This window comes from Beta vulgaris, chromosome 7 (assembly GCF_026745355.1).
Source record: "Beta vulgaris subsp. vulgaris cultivar EL10 chromosome 7, EL10.2, whole genome shotgun sequence".
Classification (NCBI taxonomy): Eukaryota; Viridiplantae; Streptophyta; class Magnoliopsida; order Caryophyllales; family Amaranthaceae; genus Beta; species Beta vulgaris.
The window spans coordinates 14,171,851-14,198,498 of NC_079208.1; the positions used below are offsets into that span (position 1 = coordinate 14,171,851).

General features: G+C 37.0%; 1 protein-coding gene across 1 annotated transcript in view; it reads right to left on the reverse strand.

Annotated features, from left to right (window-relative positions):
* LOC104898793 (guanine nucleotide exchange factor SPIKE 1) overlaps window positions 1-25,712 on the reverse strand; it is a 38,926-nt gene extending 13,214 nt beyond the window's left edge. Inside the window, exons 1-19 of the mRNA XM_010685902.4 lie at window positions 25,529-25,712; window positions 25,337-25,433; window positions 19,206-19,368; window positions 17,360-17,448; window positions 17,087-17,196; window positions 16,932-16,987; window positions 15,961-16,058; window positions 15,633-15,770; window positions 14,877-15,188; window positions 14,310-14,591; window positions 11,740-11,907; window positions 11,465-11,656; window positions 11,306-11,349; window positions 8,420-8,489; window positions 6,645-6,806; window positions 4,903-5,010; window positions 3,392-3,429; window positions 2,279-2,423; window positions 1,288-1,414 (exon numbers count right to left, since the gene is read on the reverse strand). Coding sequence (XP_010684204.1) covers window positions 1,288-1,414; window positions 2,279-2,423; window positions 3,392-3,429; window positions 4,903-5,010; window positions 6,645-6,806; window positions 8,420-8,489; window positions 11,306-11,349; window positions 11,465-11,656; window positions 11,740-11,907; window positions 14,310-14,591; window positions 14,877-15,188; window positions 15,633-15,770; window positions 15,961-16,058; window positions 16,932-16,987; window positions 17,087-17,196; window positions 17,360-17,448; window positions 19,206-19,368; window positions 25,337-25,420 — 2,386 coding nt within the window. The 5' untranslated portion in view covers window positions 25,421-25,433; window positions 25,529-25,712. The remainder of the gene's footprint in view (window positions 1-1,287; window positions 1,415-2,278; window positions 2,424-3,391; window positions 3,430-4,902; window positions 5,011-6,644; window positions 6,807-8,419; window positions 8,490-11,305; window positions 11,350-11,464; window positions 11,657-11,739; window positions 11,908-14,309; window positions 14,592-14,876; window positions 15,189-15,632; window positions 15,771-15,960; window positions 16,059-16,931; window positions 16,988-17,086; window positions 17,197-17,359; window positions 17,449-19,205; window positions 19,369-25,336; window positions 25,434-25,528) is intronic.
* Between the last annotated feature and the right edge of the window lie 936 nt (window positions 25,713-26,648).

Consider the following 26,648-nt stretch of genomic DNA (forward strand, 5'->3'; position numbering starts at 1 on the left):
ATTTCGCGTTACGAAACAGACAAAGTGGCGAGAAGGATTGTGAATTTTATTATGGTAATGGGATTTCGCGGAACGGCAAATCCGAAATTCGTTACAAAACGACGGTTTTTTAACGGAACGGGAGAGTTTTAATTCCGTGGATCCGATGCATAAATGTACACAACAAAAAGTAATATTCGACAAGGATACATCCAAGACAGTTATGAAAATTCCTCATTTTAACAAAATGTCTGATACACATGATAATTAAAGGTCATAGATTAGATGAACGGTAATGAGTTTGTAATAGTATGGCATAGGGTAAAGTCCATGATACTTCACTCAAGTACTCCTCAGCAAGATGTTGCAATATCTATTAATTTATTGTCACTGATTCCATATAAATTGTTTGTCAATACACAGTTGGACTCCTAGAATGCTAGCTCTTACATGTCATTAAAGTGAAACTTGGCATGAGTTTTCGGCGCTTTAAAATTCTTTTTCTCAAACAAATTCAATCTCTTACTCCTTTTGTGGGATGTTGTGATAGGTGGAAAGAGAGTGAGTGGAGGAAATTTAGGAGAAAACTTTATGAAAGCGCCAATAAGATCGTGCCAACCGCCAAGTGGCACTTAAACCAGCTTAGCATGTCAATTTTGTCAATCTAGGTTGAGGGACCATTTTAAGAAGATGCCCCTTAAAGTTGGGACCATTTGAAGTTAATAGATAATTGGACCTTCTGACGTGGACCAACCATAGTTAGGAGTTTAGGACCAGTGATGACAATCTTCCCTAATTTTTACTAATTAATAATTAAAAATATTAATGGCCAAATTTGTGAGTTGGCAAGTGCAAAAGTCAAAGTGTTTCAATTTTTTATATACATCCTCCAAAATTTATGAAGTTGCAAAACTTTCCTATTTTGGATATTTTATTAGTTGCAACTTGAAACCAGTGTTACCTAATTCGCTATCTAATTCGCCTTTTGAATTCGCCAATTTGCCCAAAATGAACCAAAAATGGACCATAATTCGCTTTTCTCAAGTCGCGATTCGCGGGGAAATTAGGGAATTAGGTAACACTGCTTGAAACATACCATTTTTAGCTTGTGGTTATATTATACCTCGCCGCATCACATGGGCCTTCTAACACCACCCCCCCCCCCTTCTCTTCCCCTTAATTGGCAAAGCCGAGTACCTTTTTCAAACAAGAGTAACTGACCAAATTCATAAAACTGTTTTCAAAATGAACCAGTCAAGACTCAAGACAAAATGAATAAGATTAACATGGATAGCTAGTGATAACTACCTGTGGGAAGGCTATGATAGAATAGCCTTATTTGTTCCAAAGCCATCGACTTCACAATAAGCTCAAGGAAAAACCAAGACATTGCCAAGACATCATCATATACTGGTCCCACGCGATAACCTTTTGCCTAGAGACATTAAAATGAATCTTTATGGAACATATGAGTAAACATCCTACGGAGTAATAAATTGAAAGAAATTATTGTCAAAAATGCTTTGGTAACAATGTTTTTCGACAAGATGGTGTCTTTAAGGAATACCATCCAAAAGATGAATTATGCATCCCCCCCCCCCACACACACACACACACTCTAACCCACAAATGAAATTAAAAAAAAAAAAAAAAAAAAAAAGATCCCTCTTTTCAAAACACATGGCCAGAAAAAACACATGCTTTAGCATCTTCATCTAACATTTAATTATAATCTATGGAATCATTAATTATTCGTATCACTATCAGTTTCTATTTGTTCGTTTCAGAGATTGAATTAAATGATATAGCCTAAAGGTTGTACAATAAATTGAAAGATTAGCCAAACTTATACTAATCATGTTTATTTTTTAACACTCAAGAAAATGAGAAATTACTGTTTACAAATTCCATAATTCTGTTTTAAATTTGCAAAAACCTGAAAATCGAAAAGGAAAATGGGAACAATGAGGCCCTAGGAAACCATACTTTAATCAAAGCAACATCATCAACACACATTCTGGAGAAAGAGAGACAGGGGTGGGGACACAAAAAGAGGCAACAGAGAATAAACAAACAGCACATATTTTTTCATTTATGGTAGATTTCCTCGGGTATGATTTTAAGAGCAAGGTGTAGGTGAGATTGGGAATGTAGCCAACGCTTTGAGCTCATCAGCCATCAGAAACTCTTCATCATCTGATTTTATAAGATTGATAAGAAGACCTTGACCATGGTGTCATATGGTAGGCAGATATAAGCTCATAATTACACAGAAAAAAATGAAACAAGATATTAGTACCTTACTACGAGCTAAGCTTCCCCACACAGTAGAAAGACCTGAATAGACTGGTAATTGACGGCCACCAAAGTCATCAAAAGCATAATCAACATAGCTTATAAGAAACCGATTTCTTTCTGCGTCATCTACTGATTCTTGCTGTACCCTGTGAGTAATTGAATTATCTCTCTACTCAAACTAGAACGGTGAGGACTCCAATACATATCCAACAAAATCAAGCTCAACAAAACAAATTATATGAAACTTAAAGTTAGATGATCCTCAAATAAATAAACAAACAAGAAAAGTAAATAAGTGGATGCCTAGATGCAAATTGAATTTATCTCCTAATTGTTCAGCATCAGAGCATATACTTCACCCTTTGCATTTGCATTTGCATTGAGGAAATATTGGGAAACGCAGAAAGTGGAGGGAAACAGGATATTATAAACATACAAACCGGGAGACAACAAAAAATATCTTTTAGAAAGAAAACGTATTTGCCACTGCAAAGCAGGAATTCCAAAATACAGTGCGTGCAGCTGGTAAGAAAGAATGTCAATCAAACTGCAAAACACTTTTATGTAACTCCTTAGAAAACATCACAAGTCCAAGGAGCTGAAAAGACGACCCACGATCAATCACAATGACAAAATAATTCATTCATCACAACAAAAATTATGTCTGCTACTAAGTTTCAACCTAAAGTTAACTATGCATAAATGATCTCTTATCTCCATCTAGTGCCCATGTCAACTTGATAACACTATATATCCCTCCCTCCACTCCCCCCTTTCAAATAGCATGCATAACTCTGTATATCGTACTTCCATAAGGGTAACAGCAACAATTAATTGATTTCCGCATTCTTTGTATGTGATGATCCATCAGAAACCTCTAATATCGTGAATGTTAATCTACATTTATCTTTATGTTGGTCTCTCTCTAGTATATGTTCCTTCTAGTACTGTTTAATTCAAATCGAAAACTGTCATGTACCCATGGTATCATAGACGAGGTCCATCTATCATTAACTCACTACCTCACTAGCAAATGTTTGATGAATCTGCTAGCAACAGAGAACAATCAAATCATGCATCATACTTCCACCAATCACGAATGAGAGAAGCATACCGAGTCAAGATATTAACCATAGCTCTAAAGGCAGCAACCTGCATAAAACAGTAAAACAAAACAACAATGACAAATGCAGGAAAGTATCTGATATTAAAGAAATTCTAAACAGTTTCTTGATTAAAACAAAGGACGACCGGCTTCTTCTAAAGCCATAACTCAGCATCTCTGTTTTCAACCCTTCAGAAGGCTCCTCTACTTTTAGAACTTCTCGTTCAGGAACATAACAGGTAGAATATCAATGACACCGAATGCTTCAAATATATTTTTCACATTCAAGATATCTTCTACACACCAGATAAGAGATCTAGTTTTTGAAGCCTCACAACATAAGTAACATCATTTATAATCCCTTTTGCTTTCATATTGTATCTGGCCACAACTCACCTTTGCCTCTTCGCAAATTTATTCGAAAGGAAGACCATATAGAAGATCAAAAAAATTCATGGTCGACTATTTCTAATGAAATCTATGTAGGTGCTGCTATTATTCCTCAAAATAATACACAATCCAAAATGAAATTAAACCCCTTTCGCAATCTAGCTTCTACATGCAAGACGCGATTCTTTTTTCTGCATTCCTTTTTCGAATAAGACGGCAATTTTGAGCCCCTGCCACCCAAAGAAAGAGTGAATGGAGAAATTCCAAGGGAGGAAAACAAGAAGTCCATCAAAGTAAGCAAACAGAAATAAAGATTCTGATCACGTTTTACAAGGTATCTCATACATAGATTTTTCTATAGCTGACAACATGGAAAGTGCTAATGAACCCTCCCACAAATTCTTAATCACCACTACTATGATCTATAAAACCAACAAAACGATAGAAAATTTTCTCAGAGTTGGATCCCTAAGAGAGAAAAGGAGCATGTAGAAGAAGTGGAAGGTTAAGAACATAGCACTGAATAGTGATTAACACATGAGAAGGAGCAAGGAACTGCCTCTAAAATAATTTTTTTAGACTTTACAAAAGAAGCGATACCGCATGGTTGATGGTCCCACAAGTAATCTCACCCAAAGGTTGCATTGCAAAACATTAAATCATTTCTTTCCAGTTACAAATAACCCCAACGTGTTTTCCTCCCTAATCCCAAAACATCAAGCATGCCAACTTAAACAAAAAAACTAATAAAGTAGAAACCATATGCCCATCTCACATAGCACGAGGAGCTTGTGGGCAAATTTCTATATTCAAGGTGGGAAACTCAGAGGTCATGAAATCTAAAAGAAGGCAAATGTGCAATGCAGATTCATGAAGCGTTAGGATTCCAATTTCATTGTCAAACACCTATGCAGCACTTGGACGATAAGAGGTGGTAAGGAAGTAATTTTCTGAGAGACACAAGAAGAATATAGGCAAGGAAAATGCAAAACTATGACATCTGTGTTTCTTAAGTACCCCCTCTGTCCCATATTCACCGCAGCACACCCTTGTGCACAAAGTGTTAGGAAATTGATAGATATAAATCAATAAAATAAGATAGCAGAAGAAGAGAGAATTTGGAGGAGCACCTGAAGGGTTTCACCACCATTCCCAATAAGATGGAGAAGCATATTTAATATTGGGTGAAGAAACTGAAGCAGAACAGTGGAATCAACATTCTTCAAACTGTTAATGGCCTGCACAGTAAACGTTTGCTAAGTTCAGTAACAATATTTTTGCAATAACCCGCTTATGCACAGACTTGAATGATTTCAAACTTTAAACTGCTTGAAATATATTGTTAATTGATTTGTTTTTTCTATGATACAAGAAATAAAGTGATATGCTGAATAAGTGAATAGTGAACAATTGGAGTGAACGATGAAGAAACACAAGGAGAAACAGATTGTAAAACACGGACAAAAAGTTTTTTTACACTCAAACCCTTGATATGCAAAATTCATTAATTTCTGGTACCTTTTGTGGTCATTGATGAGAAAGCTCAGAAAAAAGGTGAGTGGTAGACATCTAGGACACTCGAGACCATAAAACAAGCCACATCTATATTCTTCTACCAGAGTCCAACTCTTATTCGGTGTCTCTCACGGAATTAAAAATCTCCCGTTCCGTTACAGAACGGCCGTTCTGTAACGGATTTTGGATTTGCCGTTCCGCGAAATCCCGTTACAGAACGCCATAATAAAATTCACATACTTCTCGCCGCATTGTCCGTTCCGTAACGCAAACTCGCCGCGTTAGAACGCTTTTATCCCCGTTACATCCGTTTTTTTCAAACATTGGCCAAATTCTTTCTATGATTTAATTATATAGTTGATGAAACATGATATTCTATTAGATTTGATTATATTATGTTGTAATAATGCTTCATAAACTAAAAAATGCAAATAAAGTTGAAACATATTTATGTGAATTTTTTAAAAAAATTCACGCCACGTCGGCCGCGAAACGTTCTATTTGCACGTTACAAGCCGTTCCCGCGAAAACGTGACCGTTCCCGCGAACGCGACCGCGACCGCGTTTTTTTTCCCTGGACTGTCTTCTTCAGGTCATATCACCAAGTTTACAGCAGTGGTGATTGCAGATCCAAAGATCAGTCCAGGACTCTGGAAGGTCAGACAAAGTTTGCTCTCATGCTGAACATGAAACAATTGGCTGGAATAAGCATGCTTCTGTGACGTCCTCATATTATGCTTTAGCAGTTGTAAGAAATATGAAAACTTCTATTTTCACTTCCCCTTATCCCTCTTTTCCTGCATATCGCGGTTCTTGCTTCTTGAGTGGAATTTGTGTATGCCTAACAGGTGGACAGTTTTGTAAGGCACTATTTCTCCCTTGGTTCGAAAAGCATCAGGCAATCTTTGCATTAGATTTTTGGAGAAGTGTTAAAGAGAATTTTTTGAAGCCTGTCTGCTGTTAAAGTGTTTGTTTAGATTCTCTTAGATGTCCCATTATTAGTAGTCAAGGATACAACTAGGTCTTACATTTTCTCAATCTTCACTTCCCAGTGTAGTTCAATTACCAAATTCACTATTGCAATTCCTCTAAATTTACAGGGTGAAATATATTGGAAAGACAGCGATAAAATAATAAGCATTGAAGTACTTGTTGATGAATAAGGCTATCAACCAAAAACAAACCGTGCTTAGATGCTTTTTCAATTAATCTTAAGCACACATCTCGCATGAGACAAAAACCAAGCAATAAATGTATTAAAAAATTGCACATAATTCAGTAAAGACTTTGAGTATGGATAATAATTAGCAATTAGCATCACACCACAATATAAGTCGAAAGAATTAGATCTACTAACCTCAAGAAGCTCAGATCCCCAAGGAGGACTAGTTCGTAGAATGTGCCTATCATACTCAAGAAAGAAATCCCTAATGCGTTCATTAGTAGGATACAAGGAAGAACATAATCTCAGCCGCAATCTAAAGACATTCTTTCCATCCTCAAGATAGTCAAGCCTCTCCTACAAGCCAACATAAATACATATAGATACATGAGATGGTAGTAGAGACTACATCAATAATGATCAAAAGTAATGCAACAAAAAAATCAAGATTCCCAATAACAATTATCCAGATAGATAAACTACTCAGGCAAAGACTACAAAGTTTAATATCAATGATATAGTGATCCATAGACAGTCAACTCGACCATTACAAAAGATCAAAGACGGAAACAGTGAAAATTACATGAACTAAGTTGGTGAAACTGGACTTTCTGAACCCGTGTCAAGGAGAAGTTTCTATAACATAGTAATAGCACACCTTTACGTTTCATCATCAAAGATTCTTTCTTTTATCGTACGCTTATCATTGGGACATGGATACAAGAGTCACAGTAGCAAAAACACACAATTCTTGTTGTAATTATGGTATGATGATCAATGAGGTTTCATCAACAAAACAAAAAAAAAAACCACTTTAAGTTGATATACATCAAGAGAGATTGCATCCCCAAACCACCAAGTAATTAGGACAAGTTTGACAGGTGTTTGGTAGGAGAAAAAAGAATTTTGGAGATTGAATTGTGAAAAGACTTCAAAAATTTGTAGTCAAGCCCCTGTTTGGTCTTGTGATGGGATTAGATTGGGAATGAATTGTTCTTAAAAACAACTACAACACTCTTAGCAAAACTCTTCCCCTTTCTTTTGATTTATGGAAAGCTAGTCTTTTTGATGTAGAATGTATTTACATCCCAAATACATTCTCTCCCCCTAAATTTGCGGAATAGAACTCGTATATCCCCAAATTTGAGCCGCTTTCTTAATCCTCTTCCCATAAAACTGGTATGGAATTCTAAACAAACAGCCCATAAGAAGCTTGTTTGGGGGGCATACACGTTGTCATTGACAATGACTTTACACTTATCTAAATTAAGGGCATGTCCACCGTTATCTCTCAAGAGTCAACTTACGCTAATGTCAGGAGCCTCGCTATAAATTCTGTGATATGAAAGCCAAAAAATGCAACACAATGGCTAGGGTGAAGGAAGATGAATATGACAGGCATCTCTAACAAATTTCACCAAAATTCTTCCTTGCACGACTTATTTATCACTGGCAATAAGGTTAAAGCGTTTCTCGTACTGATCCATCTGAGGTAGAATACATCACTTAGCAAAGGATAAGTCAGAATAAATTAGGAAAACACAAATAAACGAAAGAAAATCAGCAAGACAATGATCTCAATCATGTCTTAACTCTCATATTGAATAACCTTATAGATGCCACATGAAACAACCTGTCACATAAGCAAGTAAAAATCTCAGCTCTTTCGATCGAGCTAGAAGTTTACAATAACAGAAGCGCACAAAGTTCTTCTTTGAAAAAAAATCAGATAAATCTTAATACGATGCTGCCAGCTTCAGAATTCATAAGGCCAGGTTAATCACAATATAAGTTAGAAAACTGTACAAGGCCTGTATGCAATTAATTTTCAAATTTGAACAAAGGTTTACTTGTAGTATATGTAACACTAGAAAAATTAAACATAACTTACATCATCAGCTTTTAGAACTCATGAAGCCTCTAAGAAAAAAGAAAACAACAAAGTAACACGATCAACAATGAACACATACCTTCCCAGCATCTTGAAGATAATGTGGAACAAGATCTCTCATGATGGGCAGTGAAATTTCAGATCTAGACCTGAGTAAACAAGCAAAACGATTTTAGAAATTCTGTAATAGTGTGCTATAGGGCTTGTAGCGATAGAGAATGCTAAATCATACTCTTTCGTCGCATAAAATCAGTGAATCTCTCTCTTCTTAGGCATCCCAGATAATTATTAAAATTTCTTGGGGACCATGCATAAATTATATGTATATGAGGATTGAGGAGTTAATATGGCATAATTGATATATGTCCATGTTTCCACAGATTTTGTGCTTCCAAAGAAATTTTATCAGACAAGCGAAAAGTCATGGCCTGGTTTTAAAAATTGGGACACAGCATGTAAAGCCCAAAGTAAAATCATCAGCAAAAGGTTTATAAGTTAATAAATATAAGAAAATAATAAAAATTTAAGAAGGGCTAGTGAACAATACACGCCTCATTTGCAGGCTGCTTTTTCTTAAACTCAAATGTCATCATCTTTTTTTTATATTGAATTGGCAGAGGAGTGTTTCAAGGCAATTTGGCTAATGAGCATTGTTTCACCTTTAGTATGTGGTTGAAATAGATTAAATAAGGCAGCAATGCTTTCTGCATCTCCCTCTCTCCTGACTGACAAAAACCATTAATGATGTGGGCAGTGATGGAACCATGGCCAGGGTCGCCTCTCATGTATGTAATGGATTTGATGTTCCAGCATATTTTCACTTGAATTGATGCTCAGATTTTCAGAACTAATCTAACCCTAAATCTGCCATCTGGACAAATTTAATGGATTTTTCTTGCCTATGTGAAGACTAGGGTATCCAAATTGTCTAAAGAGAGACTAAGAGGTAACTTTTTGATGATGTAAAGGCTTAATTTGTTTCCATGTGAGAACAGCCGCATCCTTATTTTCCTTCCTGAGTCTAACACATATTACAAGTCAGCACCTCCAGTGACATGTCAACACGGTATGGAAGGACTAGGCGATAAATCCAAGCATCACAGGGGGAAAAGAACGACAGAAAGCAGATACAAATTTATTTGCTATATGAAGTAATAAAGATCAATTTAGAAAGTAGATATCAAAGCTTCCATGAAGTAAGGAGCATGATACAGAATAAGATATGCAAAAGGAATGATGAGCCAAAAAACAAATTACAGAATAGGATATGGAGTAAGGAGAATGATGAGCAAAAGGAACGATCAGTGCAAGTAGTGGGAAAAAAAATGAGAAAGCAGGCAAAAAGCATGATGAGGATGAGCCTGATGGAAGAAGCACATCACATGGGCCATCGGCAATATATATATAGAGAGAGAGAGAGAGATATGATCAGTTCGTATATCATAATTGTGGTACAAAGCAATCAGGTCAATTGGAGACAGAGAAACATAGTTACAAGTTTGCATACTAACATGTAAAACATAGTTTATGTAAGTGAAACGCTTATCCAAATATTAACATAGGCCAAAAGAAAATATACTCCTGCTTCTTAATTTCTTCACACTTTTACCCATTCTGTTTTCCCTTCTTTTTGACTTCTATTTTGAGTCAAAGACTGCAATTCTAATGTTATTTCGTATTCTCAATTTCTCGCTCCATTATATCAATCAATTTCCACTCTTTAATGCAACTCTTACTTAATTATCTCTATATCCAAGTCAATGTTTTTATTTTACTTATATTACTACTCGACTGTAATAATCTCCAAGACGAACCTATGTGTGAAATAACTTTCGAAGAAAATACAGTAGTTTACTCGTCACCAAGCCAAAATTGCTTGTAAGTAGGCTACAAAGGCTCCATCCATTTCTACTAAATTTGAATTACACCCCATCCCAATTGAGTTATATGTCTATTACAGCCTATCCACAAAGATTCATAGATTAGATGATTCATATTTATGATCAATTTTCGTCTGCAAAGATGACGTGTGCATCGCACTGATCACCCCAACTAGTTAAAGGCAGCAAAAGAGAATATGTACAAAGCAAAGCAGCATACAGATAAGAAAATCAATTATCTTACAAGAGTTATTTGTGTCAACAAGTTCTTTACATTTGACATGTACTACATAGTTACATTTAACAGATACTTGCAATGAGCAAGAAAACAAACACCAGAGAAAGGTTGAGATCAGGTTTTCTTCAACTCGAAAGAAATTATATTCATTAAAAATATTTTTTAGTCAGTAAAAGTCATTGTAACCAATAAAGATCAGTACTAACCAGTAAAAATCAGTTATAAATAAGTTATATCAGTAAAGATCAGCTTTATTGAAAATCAGTTTTATTGAGTAAAAATCAATTATAATCAGTGAACTCGGTAACTTCATATTGACACATGAGTCAGTAAAATCAGTTCTACCCAGTTCAAAAAGTATTTATCACTTACCAGTTTCAATCAGCAACACCAGTTTCAATCAACAAATATAATATCAGTTCAGTAAAATCAGGTGAAGAGAGCAAGGTCTTAGTAGTTATTCCAAAGATTTGATAGAGAATGACATCACTCAACTAGAAACTCATACAGCCACGCAGATGCTCAATTCACCTACAAATATAGTAAGAATCATAAGTTATGTTCTATGGTTGTCTAATTTCTGGCAGGCTGCTGCTCTAAACTCTTTGTGGTTTCTTATCCACTCAGCGACCAAAAGTTGCCTACAAACTAATCACAAATACTTCCACGTAAATTGGTTTATGACAGCATTAGCATGTTTCTTTTCAATGATGAAACTAGTTGCTCTCACTCAACTGAGGGATAATAGAAGACTATGAAGACAAGCAGCATAAAGAGCTCTAAGACACTTCAAAGCTGCAAATGTCGATGAACAAGGATCAAATCATGAAAGAGAACATATACATACTGAGCATATGTAGACAATGGAAGTGCAGCATAGCCAATCACCACCTACAGCAGAATATTCAACATTTTTCCAGTTTAGGCAACCAAAAAAAAACATGAAACATGAAAAATTCAGGAAGATATTTGGAAAATGAAGCGTACGCAGTACAATGAAAATTACCGGTTTTGGAGCTTCCAATTTAGTTTGAAGGTCAACATGGAAGAAGGTAAATAGAAGATGATGCAATGGAGTCCACATAGGTGGCAAAGAGACTTTAATTTCGTCATGATAACAACCCACCCTTGCGCCAACAGCAACTTGTGTATGAGCCCACTTTTCTAGCGATGCACCGGGCTCCCTAGGGTAAGTTGCCTAGAAACCAATGACAATCAAGATTTTGGTGACAAGAGATACCAGGCGACTATCAGCATTGGACCATATTTATAGTTACTTACCTCGAGAGGCTGTCTCCGGATATCTGCATCATCCTTCCGAAGTTCTATTCGTATGAACAGGTTCCTTTTTCGACTCAAAGTAACAGTCAATGGATACACATAAAGAAAGTGGAAAAGCTGCAAGAAAGGCTCATTCCTCGTAGTTGCACGAAAGTCAAAGGCATGGAACTGCAAGAGGCATGTCAGATGCATTAAATGAAGTAATTAAGGTTTAGATTTACACTCCCCCATCTAGCTAAGATATCAGCAATATAACTTTATTTTAACAATTTATATAATAAAATGAAAAGTAAGAGCAAAACGAGGCATTAGCAAAGACAATATTACGCCAATATAGTACCCATTCCCCTACAAAAAGTTAGTTTGTCAAACTTTGATTATCTATTATTATTGATAAGTTAGTCATCAAATAAGACTTCAAGAACAAATTAATTGCTACTTAATAAATATTGTTCTTATTTGGTTGAGCCATGGGTACAATACCAAGTTTTTGTTCAAATAGTTTTATCCATTTCACATTTCTGTCCTCGCAGTGCCAGGTCTTCAGCCTTTATCAGCATGTGTTTAACTGCTTGATATCTTTTTGGTAGATTAGGACCATAGTATTCAGATTGAAATGAGTAGAACGTGAGGCTGTTAATTCTAAAAGCAGCAAGGCGCACCGAGGCACAAAGGATCCAGAGAGCCTAGGCGCATGGCAAAACCAGTGAAGTTATTAAAATCGCGATTCAAAATATGGTAGACGATTCGATTCACGATTCTGGACGATTATATACATTTCTTTTGACTAGCGAAAACCTCGCAAATTTAAATCATGATAACAAAGCAAATAATAGATATATATTGTTAGTTATTGCCAATATAGTGGGTAAACAACTATTTTTTCCAATTTTCAGGTTTTTTTACTTATAATTTTAGCAGACTCAATGAAGATTGAGTGCAATATCTAGATTATAGGTGTTTGTAGAATCTTACATTTCCACGCTTCGATTTTACGATTCGATTCTAAAGGTCGTTTTGATTCAAACTAGAATCTCGACTTTAATAACCACATCAACAGGTGAGCTAATATCATCATTTCTTTTGTTATATTTATTTGTTTGCTTTTTGGTATTTAATGATCTAGTAAGTGAGCCCAAATATATCTTATGATGGAACTACTTAAAAGCTAAGGGTATGAATATTGGGAGTCTGAAGGAGAGTCTTGAGCAAAGACTATGCAATAATGTTGAAAGAGAAAGTTGAGTGTCTTTGAGTCGGTTTGATAATTCAAGACATCATGTAAGTATATGACATGCAAGAGGTTAAATTTCTAGGCCACTTATAACTTGACATTTGTCTTTTCTTTTCTTTTTTCCTTTTTTCGTAAAATTCATTTAAAAATAGTCTGTAGAGTGTCTGAGAGATAAAATATAAAATAAGAATGAGTCTAAAATGAATCTGTAAAATTAATAAGTAGTGGAAAGCTGATGTGAACAGTCTGGAGTTTGGAATTGAATCTAAGTACAAACTCACCCTAAAGGAAAAGTTGAGAAGAGAAGTCTCAACTACGACCATCTTAATTAAAAAGCCTCATCTATTGATTAACCGAATGAAGTCCCAACTCTGAGGTTCTCTTCCCTTAATGGTCTTTAATTCAAAACTAACCTACTAAAGAGGTTAAGATGCCACGTGCATGCTTTCATTGGTGCATCAAAACTTTCAGATTTTTTTCTTGTCATCTTCTTGTTTGGAAAAAAATTTACCTTCCTCTCTGACTTCCCTCTCCTGCTACCAGTACTACCACTCTCCTTCCTCTTCCCTTCCACTGAGTCCCCAACTCGCCACAGACCATTCTATGTCTCTCATCCCTTTTCCCCTCCCTCAACCCAATTAATGTCAACATCCCCAACCTAACGCACTCGGGCACGAAAAACAACATCCCTATCCAAAGTGACCTGTTCTTCAATTAGGAGCGCTTATTCAACATCTCTGCCATTAGTTGGAAACAACTAGTGGAGAAGGTCACAAGTTGTACACATCACATCAGGTGGAGACCAGAGAGCATGTAGCAACAGGCACTTGACTACAAGAGAAATGTGACTGCTTCAAAAATAGCTAATTGACACATCATCATCATGCGTGTTTTTCGCACGACATCACATTAGTTTGATTGCCAGGTGACTTCTGTAAATGTAATGACCATTCATCACAGTAACCTCATTCCCCTTTTGGTTCTCATTGCCAGGTAAGCCAACTTCTTTAGTAAGGGTAAGCACTCAGAACAGTTAGAAATCCACGATCCAATTGAATTCGAGGGACTTGGATATTTTTAAAAGAAAAAACTTTCTCAGTATATAAGTTAGTTTCTTAGTCTTTAATCACTGAAATCAAATTGCAGGTCCACATCACACTAAAGCCTATCTAGGTCCTCTATGAAATAAGAAAAATGACAAGTTTGAACCCCCCCCCCCCCGGGTGTCAAGCTATAGTCAATATTCCTTTATCACTTGTCAACAAAATGTCAGAAGTGGCATCAGCAGAGGAATTGAATCAGCCTGACACTAGGTTAATAATATTGGCATACTTACTTCATCTGTCTGGGAATCCTGGATCTCGTGGCCCTTTAACCCATTTCGAGCAGGGTCTTTTGCATCAACAAAGCATTGTTTTGATTTGGTGCCCTGAGACCTGTTCAAATCATTACTTGGAACCTGTGATGCATCAACAATACCTTCCCCCATATCAAAAGAATCATTTGTCATACTGCCACTTTCTGAAATATTTTCGAAATCAAGATGCCCAGCGTGGAGCTTCTCAATCTCCAATTTCAGCATACCTCTAACAGGCTTATGGACCTTTCTTTTAGGGTCCTAGAAAAAGAGAAACAAAATTCAAATAAACACACAAGTTCAGGAAAACAACATCCAGACAATAGACAGCTTCTGGAGGAACAACAACAACAGCAATAGACACTATGTGAGTGAAAAAGCACATCAAAGTTTCTGTCCTTTTCCAAGAAAGATTATGCATAAAAACATCATCTTTTAGAATTAGATATTTCACGAAATCAATTTGTTTGAAAAGGCAACAGGAAACTAATGAGGCATATCAAATGATCAAAGGAAAGATGAATAAACCCAACTACCCCAACAGACCTGCAGAGAATCCTCTGTATAGCTCTCCTTGACTTTATTCAAATTTGATATTTCAACAACAATTGAGCTCCCACTCAAATAACCCAGCTTTCCGTCTAAGGTGATCTTCGTAGTAGACTCTGATACACCCTCATGAAAACTAGAACTAGAGACACTTGGTGCCAGAGGGCTGCTCGGAGAAGCAGTTCCACCAGAGGTTCCAGCAATGCTGTTGTCAAATAATGGTACCATAGCCCAAGCAAATGCCTCCCGGTAAGGCATAATTCGAGACCAAACTTGCAACTTTTGCCTCTCTCTCTCACTCAGCTGATTCTGCAAAGTTCAAATTGTGTTTTAAGTATTAGAAAACCTTACTCAGAAAAAAGTAAAAGATTAAAAGAACATCTGAGACATCTTGATAGTAAGAAAATCAAAAAAACAAAGCTTAAGAATCAAGTTGGAGAGGTGATGTAAAAATCTGACCTCAAAACTGTAATTCATAACCAACACACAACCAATAAACTAAGGAGTGCCAAGAGGCATGACAAATAGCAATACAAATCAAGGCTTTTCAAACTTCGAACAGAGATGTTGACAGAAATATCCTGGTCATCACATTAAGTAAACTAAATTCCTCTTTTTCTTATCGTATCTTCCTTTCCCCTCCTCCCACTATGTAGGACAATAATTATACGGTTTTATCACCCCACAAATCAGATATATACTGCTATCAGGCCCAAGTGAAATTTAAAATGCAAAGCATAAAGGGATACATACTGGTTCTTTCCGAGAATAGACAGATGAAGTGATCCCTCCTTCTTCAGTAGCAGGCTTCTCCAACTGGATCAGCAAGCAAACTGATGCTGAGGGAGCATCTAAGTAGAATATAGCTCGCGATTCATTTGAAGTCCCAGTCTACAAGGAGGAAAGAAGAAAAGAAGGTATCAGTAGACAGAGTCTTCAATAAAATCTCAGTTGACACAGGCATGGACTTCTAGAGTAAAATTCCCTTATCTTTCCACCTTGGAAGTCGAAAGGACAATTGACTAGGGGAACTGAACGTGGCTTGAAATCGGTAAGACAAGAGTACTTTTCCACATCTTACCTTTTCCAAATCTGTAGGAAGCACCCGAAAAATGAAGTCCTCCGACAACTTGTCTCTTTTCTCTTTGTTATATAAGCATATAGTACCATAAAATGGTTCTGCAAAGGGAAAAATTCCATGCAAGTACAGGAGCCACATAAGTTAGAAACATAAGGAAAACATATGCAGAACAAATGCACAATGAGGCTAGATATAACAAAGTATAACTGGTTCCATCAAACTTGCATCTTTTTTTTTCATCTACTTCGACTTCCTTCATTGCATTAAATTTCATATATTTTTCTTGGATTGTCCAATTGCAACTTGTAAATTTTTTCTTGAGAAAATATTCTTTGAAGTTATAAGAAATTTCACCGAAAAGGAAAAAAAGACGCAACCAGTTATTCTAAGGTTGGGCTTTGGCGGGACGGGAATCAGTATTGGCTATGCGTTAAGAAATAAAGATTATTGGGCAGGTTACAGAGTAGCATTGATGAAGTTGACAGCAAGGCTACAATTTACAGCTGAGGACCACAAACAGTGGAAAATCACTTTTACCACTGCCGCAGCTAGAGAACTAAATCAACTAGCATCAGAAGGTTTACCCTACCACAGTACCGCCTACCCTTTGACTTTCTGTATAAGGAAGTTTTCAGGATAACAATTACAGAAAAGTTTGAGTTGGGGAAATCTATAGGCAAGAGTAATGATGATATGAAATGGAACAACGAAAGTTGTTCTTCTACCCAAATAATATTGATGCAAATGACTTATTTGATAAGCGTGTGATGATAGGATTGAGGCTTTCGCAAGGATAGCAAATTTCACCCAGAGATCAAAGATAGATCTTTCTAGATACTTGTCGAGATGTTGCGTAGTAAAACAAATCACAAAAATCAAAATAAAAAAGCATTTATTTTTGTTTAGTAAAGTAAAATTCCACCTAAACAGTTACTAATCTCCATCAATTTGTATAAAGAGTTGACACTCACCAACTACTCCAACTTGAAACAAAAGGGACTGGACTTTAACAGAGATCTTCAATCCACTGGGGAACACACCATAAACAGAACAACCAACATAGGATTAAGAAAGATAATGCTGATACAGAAAATATTATAAAAAGAAAAATAGAAAATTGTCGAACCTTCCATATTGTACTTGAGTTTCTGGAAGTCTTTGACCAAATACCATAGACCTCTCACTCTCCCAGTCAAATGCAGGTTCATAAGCAGGCAAGGGAGACAAACCAAGATGCTAGACAATACCATAGGGAAAGACATGTCAGCACAAATTTCTAACCCATGCACATTGATAAATAACAAAGCATTAAAAAAATTAATCAGTATAAGCCATCTACAAGCAAATTTAACCAGTAGAAGCCTAGAAAATTTAGAACATTGAGTCAAAAGGAGGAGACCTCTCCAAACGGTCTCCCAGATGTGCTTGGTAATTCTTCATCAACAGCATCTTCATTTTCAATTTGTCGGGCCTCAGCAAGATGCATTTCTGAACACATACCAAATGGCAAAAGATCAGATAAAATGATACATGTTGCTGACTGATGTAGCAACACTTTTTACTAATTACAAACCCATAACCACCTTACGGTAAAGTGGAATTATTCCATATTCCTACCAGAATACCTTACAGCCACAGAAAAATGGGGGCATTTGATCTGAGGGTTTCAAGAAAGGGAAAGGAAAAGAACACACCGTCCTGTTTCCAGATTCCCACCTCCCCCTCCCCCCGGCATTGGGACTTGTATCACTTATTCTTCATTTCTCCAATAACCGCAGCCCACATCATCAGAACTCACAAGTCACAAGTCTTCAACTTCAGTCACCGACTCCAGCCACGACCTCCTGTCCTCTCCTTCAGAACTTCAGTGGTTTCATATCTGGCAGATTATCCGGCTGTAAGTAATCTCATCATTCAGTCCCTTCCTCCATCCCCATCACCACCCTCTCCCTCCATCTGCCACCACCACCGGCATCTCACTAGTCAATAAATTGTAACTTCCACCACCTGCATCTTGCACAAACAATCAACACAACCACCATGCCATAGATTCCCTCCCCGCACCACCTTCTCCTCATCTTCAACACATTACGTCATTCACTATCAAATGAAAACATCACTTCACTCATCCACCAGCCAAGACCGTCAAACAAAGAACGCTACTTCTATAGTCCAACCCTATTATGGTCGACCTTGGCCATAAAATTCTTGGATCGAAATTGTGGCCATACTAAACCACAATAGTCGAACTTCAAGGTGGAGGCGTTGACGCGAGACAGCAGCGACTGCGCTGATGAGATTGCAATGATTGTCAATGGAGATAGTGATGGTTATGTGATTTTCAACGAGACCGTTGTTTGGGGAAAGTGGTGTTGGGAAACGGAAGATGTGGTAGTGGGTGATTTGCAAGTGAAAGTGGTGAGAAAAAATTGCTGTTCTTTTATGGGGAAGTCCACAAGGTTCTTCTGATAGTTTTATTAGGTAGACCAATTCATTTCGAGTATGATACATCAATTTTACCCCCTGAACTTCTAAATAATATACACCATGATCTTCTCACCTAAAATACTATGATAGATACCCCTTTCCACCGTAGAAAGCACCTCTTCCCCTTTCGTCCTTGTATATAGCCAAGTTGGGGGTTTCTTTGATTAATTTAAATGGTTAGGGCATTAGTGTTGGGGTGAGATAGGTCATTATCATAGGGTTTAGAATGAGGTGAAGGATAGTTGGAGAATGGGGATGAGTTCCATCATAGGTTAGGTGGAAACTGAAAACTGCAAAGTGATAGAGGGAAGGGCAATGAAAAATTTATTGGAAATCCACAATGTAAAAGTTGTCCAAAGCAAAAGGGTAAGGCACGTAACATGTATAAAAAAAGGGTCTACCAAATAGAAGTGGCAATGGTCAAAGGACACCTACCATACAGCATTTCTCTTCTTTTATTTTCAAAACCAAACATATAATAAGGATCACTACTTTAATTCCTTACTTGAACCAAATGAAAAACAGGTACACCATTTCTAGTTTGCTATCCCCTTATTTCTATTTCTTGATTCCTTTCTCCTAACTTCCCTTTCTTGATTCCTTTCCCTTTCCATAGAGTGAATTAAACAGCCACCAACTAGAAAATCAATTGGTCAATGACAAAAAAAAACTACAAGTATGACCCCTGTTAATTACTGAGATCTTATCATTGCACATAAGCAAATTGTTCAGAAAAGCTTCTGCTCGAACCAATTCACCTGTTTCAATGTCAGTGTCAGGCCCTTCATATGTCTGATTTTGAAATGTAGTTGGACCAATGCTCTCATAATGCCCATACTTATTATCATCTTTCACCCAATCCGCTCTGTAGCATTGGACAAGTTCATGCAGATGAGGCCACTGTTCCACATCCTCGTCAAGCTGAAAAAGAATAAAGATGAAATCAGACAAGTTCATAACTGGAAGAACCCTGGCTGCAGTCATAATATGCAAAATTCATCCAAAAGTTAAGGGAAAATTTAGTCGAAAATATCATGAACAAGAAGCAATAGACCAGATGAGCAGAGAGAAGATAATCAGATCCAGAGAACAAATGAAAGAGTTTAAACTTTAGGGGTCCCGTAACAAGTATCATGGAGATGAAAACATCAACAAACTCGTACTTTATTCAGCATGAAGAATTCCACTTCAGTCAGTATTATAGATAAAACAACCAAATGCGGGACCATGGATATGTTAGTGAAGATGTAGGCATTAATAGATATGACAGTTATTCAGCTTGAATCTCCAATCCAGCGCCCATACAAGACAAAACAACACAAAGGTCTTAGAAATTCTGCAAAGGAAAATCAGGCAGGCTTTAAACCAACGCAGTGGAAATTTGGAAGATAGATCCACTACCCTTCAACTCCAGACCAGAGGCAAACCCTGTTCTGTGTTGTACAATTGCTTGATCTCTTTGCTATTCTTTCCATTTATGTTTTAATAGCGGAGAGCAGCGACCTCATCGGAAGTTAGTACAAAGTGGCCAAGAATCTTATACAAAGCACTAATTTGACAGAAGACAATATCAATTACCTTGGCAGATAAAGAAAGCGAACAGTCAGCACAAATTTGACTTGTAATGGAAACCAGAATGCTGCCAAAACTATAGATGATTTGAGGACATAGAAGGAAGCTTATCATATGTATAATCAAGTGCATCCAGCTTGCTATGCACAATAATGAGTCCAAGTGTAGTGGAGTATGGAGAAATGTCAAAAAGAGGCCTGATGGAGGCGAGGAAAAGTTTGTGACACCAGTTTCCTACAACAATTATTCTGTCCTAAAATGTCGTCATAAATTCGTATTAGACTTAGAAGCTGGTTTACTTCACTGAGTGATGCAGAGGAGGGTGAAAACAGGAAGTTCTGAAAGGATAAACAGACAGCTCTTTTGACGCTTTCTACCCACGATCGATTTCTAGAATGTGAGAGAGCGTAACGAGAGGCCCAAACAGAAGGAGGTGCAAGATTACATTCTTCAAAATCAAGTGAAATAGCCTCTGTGGACAACATCTTTAGCACCCAAAACTCCAAAACGCAGAGAATAAAAAAGAATCAGCAAGAATTCAGAACAAATTAGTTTACTATTGGAGCTTCATTCAAAATTGTAGTGAAGCTTGCACAGGAAGATTATGAAATTTATGGGACCAAGGGAATTCGAAATCTAAGTAATTATAGTTACTGATCAACACAGCAATCGCCAAGTACCATTAGGCCCAAAGCTTTCAGCATTTTATGGTTCACATTGTGAAGCAAGCCAATCGAGATGCCAGAACGCTCTTATTAATCTCAGTGGAACACCAGAGTAAGAGCTGGTGAGAGGAGAGTTTCTTGATACCGTAGAAAGGGAGATGCTACATCATGCAAAGCTCAGTAGATGATCACTCATCTCGATAGGACTCTTGGAGTGATAAATAAGATGGCACCAAGAGAGTGCATGGAAAAACAATTGCACTGTTATTAAATTTTATGTCACCTGGGATAGTTCTTTCAATCACCTTTCAAATACTTAACCATCATGAGAAAAAGCCTTCTAAGAGTTGTTGTATTTAACCTAAGGAAAAAAATTATATCAAAAAAGAGAAAGAAAAGGAAAACGATGCCAAACCAAATGTTACCTAATTCGTGAAACCCCCTCGAAAATTCCACGGAGAAGCAAAATTATAAATGCAAATTGTATATTTTTGATCCAATTTAACAACAATTGGTAGTGAATCGCGTTCTTGAGATAATACTGGGCAAAACCCTTACATTACCAATCTGGCTTGGTTAATAAGTGAAAGGAAAGTCATCCTTTTGCTGGTGACACGTCAATGTAGATAAAGAAGCCCCCCAATGCTTCATTGTCAGACTTCCTTAATCCCTAACGCCAAAGCTCCTCCTACTCTCACCCTATGCCTTTATCCCCTTGAATTTGATGGCTCCAGGATCAGTAGTCCACTACCGTATCTCTTTCTGTCCAATCAAGTTAAATGATCATCACTCCCCACCCCATCACCTACCAAACTCACAGCTAACCAACAAATACCTCTGTTTAATTAATCTTCTCCAACTTCATTTTCATAAATGGTTCTCTTTTCCCATTTTGTGCCCACCTATGGACGAATTATGTCAGAGAGCAACTAAGTTCTAGTAGATGTCAAGCAAGTTGCTTTCTCTCAATATGTTGTAGTGGTGAAGATGGCAACCTATTGATGAGGAAGGGTGGCACTCTTTTTGCCCTTGGATTGAAGCTCGATGTTATTAGAAATTAGTGATTGCCGTGTTGGTGAAGTGATAAAGTCATCACTGTTTATAGAAATTGTGTTACGATTAGGTTATGTCTCTAGAGAAAGGACTTTGTGATATTGGAAGGCCCTTGAAAGCCATTGATTTTCATTGACTATTGATAGCTTTGATGCTCTTATAATGTTCAGATTTATTGATCAAATTTACCTCATAACCAAGGCTAAGTGATGACGACTAAGAGCATGGGAGATGGGACACTTGATTAGTTAGCTAAAGTTCAAAATACAAAAAAGCATTGCAGTAACTAGTACATAATAGTACATCCTTGTAGTTTCATTTCCAGTTAATTGCAAGCATTGCATATCATAATCATTGTCAAGTGTGGCAGTAAAATATCGGGTTTAGTTTATTTTGTTGTTGTTTGGAAACAACTTCTAAAACATAATTTCCCAAAATTTACATATTTCAAAAATCAAAGGAGATACTACCAATAATTTTGTGCAAACTTCCATATACTCCCTCGTAACGAATTACTAACAACATTGAATATTTTACATCTCACAAATAATACCAAATGTTGCTAGTAATTCGTTATGGAGGGAGTAATATTTTTCTTTGCCTTCTATCGGACTATTACACTAGTGTTTTTTTTATCCATATGAGCCACTAAGGCAGTATAAAGTACAAAGAAGGGGAAAGGGGATTCGAACCTGTGACCTATCGTTCACATTACCTCAATCTTAACCACTAGGCAAAGACATCCTTGGTCTATTACACTAGTGTAGTGGTGTTATATTAAGGAGGTGATTGTATCGGCAGCGTTATTGTTCCATATGGGTAGAGGTAGTGATAACAAATGTTGCATTAGAATAGCGAAGGTGGTAACTCGGTGGTGGAATTGGAATTAAATTTCAAGGTTTGGGTATGGCTAAGTAGAAAGAGATAGGAATCACAAAAGACCATTAATGGGTGAAACATAGCAAAAGTGGTGAAAAGGATTATAGCAAAACTCAGACTAACAATAGGAAATGAAGACGGCGAATTGCTTTTTCCTTTCTTCATTTCTTGACAATCCCAAACCAAACTACTTCTAAAGTTTTTCACTCACTAGCTTGATCACAAAAAAAAAAATCCAAAGATATAGTTACAACTACTCAGGGCTAATGAACAATGTTCTTCTTCGTTCTAAGTGGTCAAGACACTCAAGCATGCAAAGCATGGTTTAAATAGTGTTGCCAAATAGGCTAAAAAATGAAATGAAGATAGCTCAAGCTTGATCTCTCCACCAAATGTTGAATATCTCCTATAAAGATAGCTTTAACCGTAAGCTAACCTCCTAGCTACTGAAGAAAGGATTGCAAGAAAAAAGAGAAGTGCTTAGTCGATTACAGGAGTGCCACTACAAAGTCTTTCCATGCTTATGTTGACGCCAAGAGAGCTTCTCTCATGATAAAATTTGTTCCTAAACCTCAAGGGGCTAGAATTGGATACTAGAATAAGATACTAGATTACAAGCATACAAAAAGATATAAGCAGATAATTCTAAAGCATTATGAGAAGTCCTATACTTGCTCACAGGTCCAGATCCTTCTATTCTGTAGGAAGGGGAACTGTGTTTTCCCATAAGCAGAAGAAGCTCGACAAAAATCTGTCTCGGTTGGAAGTTAGAAGTACCATCCGGAGAACAGCGACAATATTTTAGTATTAATGGTTTTAAAAATCCAGAACTTTTAAAGCTTCTTTGGATAGTGTCAAAGAAGAGACGCTTACAGCTTTTAATCACTTTCCCTTTCGTGGCTGAATGCTGAAGCCTGGAGGACATCAACATAAATTTCTGAAGTTGATTCCAGGTTGAGCACCCCAAACCATAACCTGCTGTACAGCTTGTACCATTGTAGAAGTTTATAGCCAACGTCTAAGAAAAAAATTCTAAGGATATACTTGACAATATCATAGTCTAGCTCAAGCTATTTTAGCAAAAAGGAACTTACAGGAGACAATAATCTTCCAAGTCCATGACTTGGAAAAAGCATACCAAAGGAACAGTGTCCCTCTAGTCCACAATAAGGATAAAACTAGAGGTTGGGAAAGCTTATGATTCAATTGATTGGGCATTCCTATGGCAAGCTCTTGCTCCAGCCTTTCCTTCGAAAATCATGGGATGGATGGTTGAATGCATTTTGCACTACTCTTCTACCTCTCATTTTTCAAAATGGAACTTTTAGAAATCTTGTCTAGGATCATACATATTCCAAATTCTAAATTTCACCAGATGCAATGAATATTCAATCCAACTCATATTAAATCTAATAACCTGGATCGGTCTATATTCCTCTATTCGTGAAGTGTCACAGGTCTAAAGTGCTTAATGATGGAGTCTATATGTATCTACTTCTGAGGTGTTTAAGCCAAATAAGAATGATATAGCTTCTTTTCGCCAGCATGCAACCCTATGTTCTACCCTAGTTAAGTACCACAAGTAAGGTATCACTTCCTGCTACAACCACAATGTGCCTGCCTAAACACCTAAAAAACATAATTCCTGTGCAAAGACTGATAATTAAATTGCCAAGGTGTGTGCGTCTTCCTATGTAAGAAGAATCTAGTCCATAGTAGCATTACCATTTGGCCTGCAAGGACCATCTGGTTCATGCAAGAGAAAGGAAACGCAATCCAGAAAGGGAAACAAGTATAAAGGAATCAAAGGGAGTTCAAGAATTTAGTTTGCTCTGGATAGAAGACAAAAAAAACGGGGAAGCACTCCCCCCGTTCTTTCTTCCTTCCCAGTTTCCACACCAACACCCTTCCCCGTTCACCCAATACATCCTTTCTCCCTCTACTAACTTCCGCCCCTTCTAATGAGGTAACGTACAGATGCATAATAAACGTACCCATCCAAGGAGTAGAGCATTAAAGATGCCTATAGAGCTCTCTACAACTGGCCACTCAAACCCAACTATATAGCATTAGCGTTTTCAGTCTCCAGTAACAACTGCGAGACAGAACTTAAATCCAGGGTGAGCTACACTGCTACACAACAAAGACTCGTAACCACCGACATATTGTCAAGCTTAGTAAGGATGTCGGTAATAAGTGTTACTTGGACAAAAATTGATTTTACTAATTGGGTCTTAATATTTCCAGAAGCAGCGCACTGGTTGAGCTGTGTCAGGCACAGAGAAATGTATATGCGAGTATCAGATAGAGCATTAGAAAGTTGAGCTTAAACCTTATACGAATACTAGACGTATTGGCTAAGTGAACACGGAGTTTCTACCTTATGACTTGACTGAAAACTGAGGTTACAATACGAAACTCAATAATCAAACACTTATTCTATTCATTTTCATCACCCAGCATTCGAAACTCGCCACAGAGTAAGTTTTCACTCTCTTTAAGTATACTTCTCATTGTCATTCTAATGCAACCCACTTGAGGTAACTATTATCACATACTGATTCAATAAGAACAGCTTATACCCACAATAACATTCCATAGGTTTCAGATATAATAGACAGGAAAAGTATATCAAAGTAACAAAAATTTTAAACTAAACAACCAGGAAAATAACAGAATATAACAGTGTGCATTAAAGCTGAATGTCTTAATGAACTTACAAGTGGGTCTACTTTGGTATTAGCAGCCCATACATGTCGTGGTATTCTACGAAATCGATGCCCATATGCTGATGAATTCTCCATATCCCAACTGTGACTACAAAAATGAATGAACAACAGATCAAAACTATAAAAATCTCAAAACAAAAAAAACTCATAAAACGAAAATATGAAAAAAGGGGGGGAAATTACTGGAAACACAGCTGGGTAAAGAAAATGTTGGGACGGAGAAGCTCAGATCTGGCCGGGGAGGAGAGAGAAAATGGGGGAAATGTAGTGAGTGAAGTCCCGAGTGTGGTAGTGGAGTCAGTGAGAAAGGGGCACGATAGCAATTTAGAAAGTGAAGTTGGCTGAAGGAGGAGTCTCAACTTTCAAGACAAAGAAACCATCATTATAGCTCCTAGGATTTATTATTTAAAAAACGAATTTTCCACCAAAAAAGAGTCGAGTTTTTATAAAATTCACCATCATTATACACTTTTTAATTTTGAAAATTCTCTACATACCCCCACTTTTATATAAATACACAACATCTCGTTAATGACTATTAATCATAAATTTTGTTAGTCATTAGCTTTTTATTAGGCAGTAAAATCTAATTAAGTTTATCTTTTCTCCCTAATTAACTTTAATTATTTCTTATTCATAAAATCATAACCCTCTTTCTTCTTCTTTCTCTCCACCAGTCCACCCAACCCCCTCCCTTTCCCTAACACTAGCCACCACCCGAAATACAAACCCACCCACCACCACCACGAAGCCAAACCTCACCTGTCAAAAACACCACCACAAATCCTAACTCCTCGCCCTCTTCGTTGTTGACTAGAAACGGTTCAAATCAAATCTGAGACTGCTATGACGTTGATTCTTTTTCGAGTGTCACATGTTATTACATTGATTTATACAAGTATCAATCGTTCACTAATAGTGACAAAACAAGGTCATTTATTAGTGCATGCAAAGAGACCAACAAAATAGAGCCTCTAATTTTAGAGGGTCCTAAGTTTTGTAATTTATTGTTTACTTTAGTCACCTGATCCTAATCATATACATATTTTTATTGCATGCGCGGTGTGAGCAGGAAATTGACTAACTCATTGTAAGGGTTTTAGTTTTGAAATTCGTTTTAGAAAAGAAGTCGTCCAGCAAATCTTTAAAAAGAACGTATTGTGTCGGACTCGTCCGACCATAATCTTGGTCGGACGACTTTCAGGTGGTTCCAAATTTTTTTCAGGTAGTCTTCATTTTTTTTCAGGTGGTTCCAATTTTTTTCAGGTAGTCTTCATTTTGTTTTCAGTTAGTCTTCTTTGTT